Here is a 10527-nt window from a genome sequence, read left to right on the forward strand (position 1 = left end):
CAATGGGGACTCGGTGGTTAGCTTCACTAAAAACTTACCCTTTGCAACAAAATCCAACACTAAAATTGATGCACTATTAGAAGGCCTAACCACAACAGTACAACAAAACTTGAAACCAATTTTGGTGGAAAGTGACTCAACAGAGTTAACTCATATCATTAGTAATGGACATGAAACTTACAATGCTTTAATTCATGAATGCAGATTTATGATGGCGCAGTTGGGGAACCACAGATCAAAAATCTCTACAGGGAGCAGAACCAAGCAGCGGATGCTCTAACTAAGGAAGGAGCAAAAAGAAGAAGTTTTGATGCTACAAAGCAGATGATAGTTCCTCCGGCGTATGCAGATAAAAGTTTTTGGGCTGACATGAAGGAACTACTTTTCAAAGAATAAGTTAATCCTTTTGGACTTAACCGAGGAATGTCTCCAACAAACACTATGGCTAATGTAATAGATAGTTAACCTATGTTAAGGTTGTTTAACCAAATAAATAAATAAATTGAGCATTTGACAAATTGAATGTTTGTCCAAAAATTAAGAGAAAAGAATGATAAAACGTTTTTACTTGGATAAAACGTGTATTAATAGATGTTATTTGATCGCTTAACTTAAGTAAATATAAACTTCATCAAATGAGAAAAAACTTCTGCATCCTGAAGTACCAAGTGCAACCTGAAGTATCATTTGCAATAGGTGCACTTATGTCTCTTGCTAAAATCATGAGTATAACAATTTGCTAACAAGATATATTTTACTTCTATGTGAATACTGGAATTAATTGGTTTAATAATATTTTTTAAAAGGACTCGTCGATATGAATTTATTTATCTAACAAATTTTTCAATATTTGCCTAATCTACTAAAGTTTAATCTCAAACAAGTTATTTATTTGCTTGTGAGAATACTGTTATATCATGTTATTCTACAGGGAAATTAATTTAAGTGATGTTTCAGTACGGGGAATAACATATGCATGATACTTTTTTTTTAAACCTTATTTAAGATTTTGTGTTTGAATTTTTTGTAAGATTTTTAATGAGCCAATTATCATTGCTCCGGCTTATTATCGGCAATCTATTCAGGGTTTCAAACTGCATGTGTTGCGAGATATATTATTTTTTCTCACTAGAATTTGTTCATAATGTCTACTTGTCTAGTAGTAATATTTTAACGAGACAGATTATATTTTAATGGACATCAAAGAAGAGTATTATGAATAATTTTTATTTTTATTTTTCTCTCTGTGTTCGGTACCCACATTAAAGCCTGACTATATCCGGATTCGGGCCCGTAGCTATTTCTTCATGCATCTCTATGAACCAGTTGACCAGCTCATGTATCTTTTTATGTTAATATATTTAATTCTTGTGATATTCAATATGTACTTTGGATCCCATGGGTGTGGACGTGTGGTCTTATGGAAAAAACTCTTGAATGAGATAGATAATCTTTTATATTCTCCTTTCTATATCTCTTTCTCTTTTCTAAATTTTGTTTTGTATATTGTTCCAATTTTATAACAGCCTCTTTATTTGCCATAGGGTGCCAAAAAATTATTAAACATGCCAAATTAAGCTAAAACTTGCTAATAAAATTAAGCTGGATTATTTATTGTCATTCATTTGGCTAAATGACCATAGAGTCCCAAATTCCAGTCCCCCCCCCCCCCCCCCCCAAAAAAAAGCCTTCAGCTATCGCATTTTTAGGTACATATAATTTTTTTTTTTTTTTAAAGTCCACTAGGCATTTTGGTGCCTAGGGCTAATTTTATTAATTTTTCTCAAAACAACTCCAAAAATTCTTTACAAATGTAGCCAACGGCTAATAATAAGAGCAAATTAAACTAATGACCAAATTAAGACTTATAGTTTGTCTTAACTTGATACTACAAATTGCTAAAAAATTAATTAAAAGAAGTGAAGTATAAGTGAAAAATAAAATAAATAACTTGAGCTTGAGCAGCTGATGATCCAATCATCCGAACCTTGCCTAAGGACGCTACATTCTCCAAATATTGATAATTCCTCAGTAGGATGAGCATCCCGGGGTGCTAATACCACCCACTGAGAAAAAAAACAATAAATAGATCAGGAGTGCATAGCTCAAGCAGTCCCAAATATGACCATATACCGTGTATACCACCGGTATATTTGTGTATATTAATCTGAAAAAGTTGTTGTCCATATACCAACTAGAACCTGTAGAATGTTGTAGTAACTCTTCCTGGATTCCCAAACAGTAGCTTTGTTTCTTTTTGCTCCAGTGATGCAGTTTATTTTCCTTGACACCACTGAACCAGGTTGCTATCAGCAGCACTTGTGCCACAGCAGTGCTGCACAAAGTTAGCAACAGCTTCATCCCTGGCCATCTTTTGTTGTCCACTACACCTTTTGATAGAATTCCTGTTAGTCCCTTCTGCTTTGTAACTTGTGATGTTGTCATTCTGCAGCTGCAAACCTCTTATATTTCTGCACTTATTACCCAGACCAGCATCTGCAGAAAACACTATTAGTAAACCAAGACTGCAGCCCTTTAGCAGCACTGCACACCTAATTGCACTGCTTTGATTTTTCTAGCTGCTATGAACAACAGTACTTGCTTCTTCAAGCTGCAGTGATTCCTTTCAGATGATGTATGTATCTTGCTGCCTTTGTTTACTTTGCTCAAATTACATCACCTCATTTCCTCATGATAGATCAGTGATGTAACCATCTTCCAGTTGTCGTGTCTTCCTTTTGTTATTGTGAGTCCATGCTGAACCTGCACTGTCCTTGCTAAAGTACCTGCAAAACAGAAACCAATGTGAGTAGAAAATACCATCATGTTCTCTTCCCATAGGACTTGAACATGATTGCTGTGATCCCTTTTTCTCCAACTCAATACCCTTGTATCTCCATGCAAATTCTCAGCCAGGTTATGATGTTAATGCCTTCACAGGAGCCTTCAACTTGGTCCTACTACAGCATACATACAAGGATAAATTCCTCAATACTGCTAGTGTTGCCAACACCAGCTCAACAGCTGTTATGAACCTGAAGTTGTGTCCTCCACCAGTATAATCCCAGATGTACCAACTCCCTTCCCATATTCCTCTTCTTCACACCAGCATCACACATGTTGTGTCCTCCAGCAGTATAATCCCAGATGTACCAACTCCCTTCCCATATTCCTGTTTTTCACACCAGCATCCCATATTCTCTGCTTATATATTTTTTTTGTGAGCTGCTGTTTACCAACTGCTACCCATAGCATTGATTTTTCCAGGCTCTCCACCCAAAACAGTTGTAAATGAATGGTTCCATCAATCTGTATCTTCCCATCAAGCGTTTCAACCAAAAAAACCATATTTCCCATTTTGCCCCTGATTATGAAAAATCAGTCTTGATATTCAAAACCCTCAGGTTCTCCATACAACATATTTTAAAATGGTTGTATACATCATTATCCATCATCCTAACAGACTTTTTGACCTGGAAAACCATATTTCCCATTTTGCCCCTCATTAAGAAATACCAATGAATTCCACCATCCTCCTACTTATTGTCAAGTTATCAGTATAATGGGCAACTAGTGCCAATGCCACACATTGATATCCTGTCAATAGGCACTCCAGCATTCATCAATATCTCTTTTGAGTTCTAATTCTCAAATGGGGACACTGCAACTTGTCACTATTGAGAATCTTTCTTCCTATTGGATCCAGATCTATAAAGGAATTCTCAATCACCTCCCCATGATCGAGGGCATAATTATCCAAGTGATCAGCTAATTGATTGCCCTCTCTCATGATATGCAATACCTGGACATCAGCATTATCAATAATCTCCAAAATCTCCTCTACAGCAAAGGCTATATTCCAAGGGGGTTTCCACTACCTCTCTAAAATGTTTTTCAATAAGAGTGAATCAGTCTCCAATATGAAAGAATACACCTGTTGAGAAATACAATATCTTGCAGCTTCAAGAAATGCCATAGCCTCGGATTCAGTGTTAGTGTTGTCCTCCATTTCTTTAGCTTTTGCATAAACCAAGTTACCTGTAGCATCCCTTACACAAAATGCATATGAGCTTCTACCTTGGTTGCCCCTAGTAGCACCATCAGTGTTGCATTTCAAGCAACCTTCAACAGGCAGTTTCCACCATACCTTAGTCACCTGCAACCTTGGAACATAATTTTCCAGAATTCTCAGAATTTCAGGCCACCTGTGAGGGACATTTTTGATACATGGCTTCCTCAATCTCACAAATTGTTGAGTATTAGTTGAAGCCTGATAAATGACTCTACTAATTGACACCTTGTTCCTATGCTTGTCACCATTTCTCTTCTTCCACAACTCCCAAACAATGATAGAAGGGATGGCATAAAAGATTGGTTTTATCCTTGGTATTACATCAGCAGTCCATCACGTTGTAATAACTTGGTGCAAATGCATGCCATCTATATTTCTACCTGCAGCACCACAAAAATAAGACCATGTTTTTTGAGCAGTTTCACATCTCAAGAAAATATGGGGGACAGTTTCTTCTTTGGGATTAGCACAACACATGCACATAGTAGGCATGTGATATCCCCAACTTCTAATAACATCATCCAAAGACACTTTAAAATGCCACACCCTCCACATTAAGAAAGAAATCTTGAATGGCAACCCTTTCATCCAAATCTTCTTGTACACATCCCTCTTTTCACCTCTGCTTCTTATAAATTCCCATGCTGACTTAACCGTGAAATCACCTTGAGTTTCCAAACTCCACCAAGGTTTGTCAAGTTCATCACCCCTAGCTGGAGGCTGCAATTCTTTAAGAATGTAATCTGCGTATTCTTCAGGAAGGTTATTTCTGATTGCTTGTTCATGCCATCTGCCTTCTGTGACTACATCAGACACATTATTAATCGCTTCATTACAATAGAAATCAGACGGTGTTAGAAAATAAAAAGGTCCCAAACCAGTCCAATTATCAAACCAAAACAATGAGGACCCCATTCTAAGCTGCCACCATATCTTATGATCAATTAAGTCCCTTGCTTGAAGCATTTTCCTCCAACTGTGTGAACCTTTTTTCCATGACACTAGTATAGAGTTGTTTTTCTTTAAGTACTTGTTGCTCATGAAATAACTCCACAGTGATGGTTTGGTTCTAAAGTTCCACCATAACTTAGCAAACAATGCCATGGACATATCGCTAAGTGATCTGAAACCGAGACCACCCTCATCACAAGGCAAGCAAACAATATCCCAACCTGTCCAATGCCTGCCCCTCTCACCAACAGTGTTGCTCCAGAAAAATTGAGCAAACACCTTGTGCAGTTTCTTAATCACAAATGAAGGTGGGTCAACAGCAGACAACAAATGCATAGGCATGGCCTGTAACACATGCTTCAACAGAATTGCCCTTCCACCAAATGACAATAACTTCCCTTTCCACCCTTGTAATCTGTTTCTCACCTTTGCTATAAGTTCTGAATAGAAAGACATCTTGCTCCTTGCATAATAAATGGGACAGCCAAGATATATCACAGGAAATTCCTTCCTTGCAATGCCAGTAACCCTTTCAACCTGCCGAAATATCTCCTCATCAACCCTATCATGCAAATAAACTGAACTTTTGGCCTTGTTGATCAACTGTCCAGAAGCTTGTTCATATTCAGTAAAAACATTCATGATCAAACCCAATGAAATCTCACATGATGAGGAAAATATGATAGTATCATCTGCATACGCAAGGTGGTTAATTTTTGGACTCCACTTAGGCACACCAAACCCAGTGAACCACAAATTGCTATACAAAGCATTCAAACCCCTTGATAATACTTCAGAAGCTAATATGAACAAAGTAGGCGACAAAGAATCACCTTGCTTCACACCCCTAGTAGAGTGAAAGAAACCATGAGGCTGGCCATTAATAAGTACCGAATACCAATTATTTCCCACAATTTCATAAATCAGACTTATAAACTGCTCACAAAATCCCATTTTCCTCAGAACATTTGTAAGAAAAATCCATGACAGCCTATCATAGGCCTTTGTCATATCCAATTTCATCACAACATTAGGAACAATAGCATTGACATTCTTCTTGCCTTTATTGGTTCTAAGTCTGATATCAGTGGTTATTTCCTGTGTCAATAAAATATTCTCCACAATGCTTCTACCCCTCACAAATCCTGCTTGATTCTATGATATCGAATCCGGCAACAAATGCACCATCCTCTCATGTACCACTCTGGAAAACACCTTGTTCACAAAATTACTCAGACTAATAGGCCTCATGTCACTAAAAGTCTGGACATCTTTCTTCTTTGGCAACAACACAAGATTAGTATGAGTAATGTACCTAGGCAGTTCAAAACCTCTGAAGAAGTACCAAACCATATTGAAAATATCATCCCCAACAATATCCCAACATGTTTGGAAGAACAAGCCTGTAAAACCATCAGGACCACCTGCACTTGTACTATTTAAACCAAAAACAGCCTGTTTCACCTCTTCTTTCGTAGGAACTGCAACATGTTCTTCATTTTGCACGTTACTAATCATGGAAGGAACATGTTTTAGAATATCAAACTGTGTAGGAACCACAGTTTCATGAAATTGTGCCTGGAAAAATCCAACAGCCTCCTCTGCAATCTCTTCCTCATTGTCAAGCCATTGCCCCTGCGAGTTCTGTATTCTTTTCAACTGTAGAATTTTTCTTCTGCCCTTCACATAAGCATGGAATAATTTGGAATTCTTGTCACCATCTTGAAACCAAGACATTCCAGCTTTTTGCTTCCAAAATTCCTCCTCCAAATACAATACTCTAGTAAATTCAACTTGCACTTTCATGAGTTTTTCCCTGTTAGCATAAGAGGGATTTGACTCAAAGAGTGCTTCATGAGCTTTAATCACTTCCTCAAGGTTAGTGATCTGCTGAAAAATATCACCATAAGTGGACTTGCTCCATTGGGATAAAACCTGTTTCATTTTCTTCAGCTTCACATTAAAGGTCATGAAAGAATTAGCAACCACATCCGTCTCCCAATTTTATTTCACCACATCAATAAACGTATCATGCTTAGTCCAGAAATTTAAGAATTTGAAAGATTTCTTAAATTGCTGAACCTCTTGTTTGCATTCAATCAGCAACGGAGAGTGATCCGAACCAAACTTGATCAAATGAGTGATTTCCAAGCCTGGAAACAAATGTTGAAGCTCAAAGTTGCCCAAACACCTATCCAACCTCTTGAATATACAATCATCTGCCCCTCTCCCATTCCACCATGTAAAAATACTTCCCTTATACCCCAGATCAGCTTTGTTTCGTCTTGCTATCTGAGCCCCAGAATTAGCCTTGATGATATCCTTCGCATGCCCTGTACCAGACAACTGCTGCTTATTATCTGAAGCAACACCAGTCATTTTGGTCATTATTAGGCTCAATTCCTGCTGCTTTTCTACCAGTTTAGCAGCATATTGAGTTTGAAGTCCAGATTCTACAACAACAATCTGATCTTGAAATTCATCAATATCATTCCCATCTAGGCTATACTCCTGCAAGCTATCTGAAATTTGTACCTTATCACCATGCTTCTCCTTTCCATGTGACAGCATTAGCTTAGAACCACTCTTCAATTTTTCCCACTGCTTTTGTTCCCTGGTACTAGAGCAACTGTTTGTTTGCTCTGTATGTAACCACTAGCTATTGAAGTCCCCTGCTGACTCTCATGTGATTTGATTGCATTAGAACTTGCACTAACTGCTTGTTGTTCAAGAAGATCATTGGCTGCATTCTCTTCCTGAACCTGAGTATCTGCATTTTTGGTTTTCACCTTATCATCTGCATCATGCCTCATGCCACCTTGTTTATCAACTGTCTGAGTTTTATCTGCTGCATTTGAACTATCCACTTCTTCTTCTTCCTCTATTACTTTGTTGAACATTGCATGAATCTGTTGTGCTGACCCCAGTGAAACTTCCTCACTAACTGCTCTATCTCCTTGAATTTCCTTTTCTACATTATTCTATTCAATTTGTTCACTCCAAAGTTTCCTTTCCTCACCAGGACCATAACTAACTGAAGGATCTGCATATTTAGTAAAAACACTTTGCACCCACTGTTTAGTTTGAATTGGTGAATTCTGTCTTTTGCCTGGAGTATAAACAGGTGCATCAACATTAAGGGGCTTCTCCACTCCCTTATTCCCATCATCAATTAATGTGACCACATCAGAGGAATGCACCACTGTATTGACCTGCTTTCCAATGCTATTTCCTACATTTGGAATCTCTGCAACTTCCACAACTGGAGTATTAATAGCAGAATTGAGAACTGCTACTACCATCAGCTGCTTGTCGTCATCAACAACTCCTTCTTCTAGCCCCTCTTCAACACCATCTAAAACATCAAATTTATTGGCAATTTGAACAGAGCCGAGCTGTTTTCCTACATTCTTTGGACCATTTACCTCAACTGCTGGCAAGGCCATATTCAACTGCTTGTTTCCATTAATATTCTGCTGTTTCTTACCTTTGTTAGGTTGCCATTTGTATAAGTCCTTCACATTGCAAACCACTTTCCCACTCTCCAACACCTTAATAACATGGTTCCTATTTTTATAATTTGCTTGCTTGAATTGTGCTTGCCTTCTAACATTTCTGCTTGTACCTAGTTCCTGCACCTTATTTGTAGCAGCCGCGTATTTGCCTTTATCCTCTGCAATATGAACTTGCACCTCCTTCTCCTCACCCTCTCCTCCTTCTTCAATTTCCTTCTCAGGAAGCAATTCTGGGTGAATTTTCCAACATGTTTCTTGGTCGTGACCTTGCAGGCAGCACTCTTTACAATACTTCGGCGTGAAATCATATTGTATCGTCACCCACTTGGTTTTAAATTCTCCAGTAGCACTATTAACAGCTTGTATAGCCACTCGCTTAGGATGTTCCTTCAATAAATCGACCTCCACCTTGACACGAGCACAACTTGGTCGTGTCTTATTTTTGGTAGCCAAGTCTAATGTTAGTGGCGTACCTACTGCTGCAGCCATTGAAAACAATTGAGACTGACCAAAATAATTTGGCGCTAAAGTTGGAAAAGAAATCCATGCAATTGCAATGCTCGTCTCTTTCTCCGGATCAAACCATGGGTCCCATTTGAGTGTTCGCATAGAGTAGTACCATTGTGATTCCTTAATCCAAAACACAGGTTTCGACATGAGAGTTACGTAATCTTCAAACAACTTACACCAAATTAAAATGTGTCTATTACACAGCAAACCGATTGTAGCTTCTGCTTTTAGTTCACACTGCCTAGCAAGATTAGTACGTAGAAATTGCATGTCGGGCACTCCGTACGTAAACTTACCAATAACTGCAAATTGTAATTCCTCTTGAATGACCATATGATTAATTTCTTACATAGTATATTGAATTGTTGGTTCCCCATGCATATAAACGATGGGTTTTAAAGGGATTGGTGGAACCACTTCGCCACTGTTAGGAGTATTGGCAGTGGTCGAGATTCCACTGCTGTTAACGTTAAGAGCTGCTGGCTATAGCAGTTTCGAAAAATCAAGTGGTGGAGTAGTAGTAGTTCCGCCATTATTAACCATGGCATGTGAACTTGATGCTTTAAAATGCATGGGAATTGTATTATTTAAGTTATTTAAGGGTGGGTTAGGAGGGACAACCTCAGTGGGAGGTTGCCCATTGGCCGGAGAGGCCATGAACAGCCCAAAAAATCCTGTCTCCGGCATGGGTTTCACGTCTCCAGGAGAGAGAAGCTCTCAAGGTAGGGTTTTACGTTTCAGGTACATATAACCTAGGGACATTTGAACAAATGTTTTTTTTCCCATTTTTTGTGTGGATTGCCCTTCAAATGCACTGGTCTTTAATTTTTACCTCTCAAATTGGTGGTCTTTAATTTTTGCCCTTCGCCTAATACTATGAGGGTTGGGGTTTGAACCGTGGCTCAGTAAAAGAAAAATAAAAAAAATCGCAAGACAGAGTTTCATAGCAAAGTTCGGCCTATTTAAACAAAAGTTAGGCCTTAAGGCAGAGCTTTGCAAAATTCTAACCGAGTTAAAAAAAAAATGCCTTAATGCAAACCTCTACCTTAAGGTAGAATTTGTCTTATGCTTGAAGGCAAAACTTTGCCTTAAGAGAGAGTTTGGCTTATGCCTGAAGGCAATACTCTGCCTTAAGTAGAGTTATTTGCAGTCAAACTCTACTTGATCAGTCAGAGTATGCAGTCAAACTCCACATGATCAGTCAAACTCTGCCTGTTCAGGGAGAGTTTGATTGCAAACTCTACTTCATGCAGAGTTTGAAACTCCCCCTCAAGGTTGCTTTGCGAATCCCAACTCTACCTTGCGAATTATCTTTTAAGTTTTGATTGAGCAAGGGTTCGAACCCAGAAACAAGGAATTTCAGCGAAGGTTAAATAATTAAAGACCACCAATTTGAGGGACGAAAATTAAAGACCACCCCCGAATAAGGGAAATCGTGCAAATTGCCCCTTTTTTTTGTAACCACCCTTTAAATTATGT

The 10527-nt window shown here is 38.3% G+C and overlaps 1 protein-coding gene across 1 annotated transcript; it reads right to left on the reverse strand.

Moving 5' to 3' along the window:
- Window positions 1–2275: 2275 nt before the first annotated feature.
- On the reverse strand, window positions 2276–7594 carry LOC132612249 (uncharacterized). Its single transcript, XM_060326555.1, has 9 exons — window positions 7106–7594; window positions 6224–6976; window positions 4476–6121; window positions 3879–4382; window positions 3237–3364; window positions 3075–3172; window positions 2887–2957; window positions 2713–2786; window positions 2276–2496 (listed from the first exon to the last, which is right to left on the reverse strand). The coding sequence occupies exons 1-9, from the start codon at window positions 7592–7594 to the stop codon at window positions 2276–2278; spliced, it is 3984 nt and encodes a 1327-aa protein (XP_060182538.1).
- Window positions 7595–10527: the final 2933 nt, after the last annotated feature.

The sequence above is a fragment of the Lycium barbarum genome, chromosome 9 (assembly GCF_019175385.1).
Source record: "Lycium barbarum isolate Lr01 chromosome 9, ASM1917538v2, whole genome shotgun sequence".
Classification (NCBI taxonomy): domain Eukaryota; kingdom Viridiplantae; phylum Streptophyta; class Magnoliopsida; order Solanales; family Solanaceae; genus Lycium; species Lycium barbarum.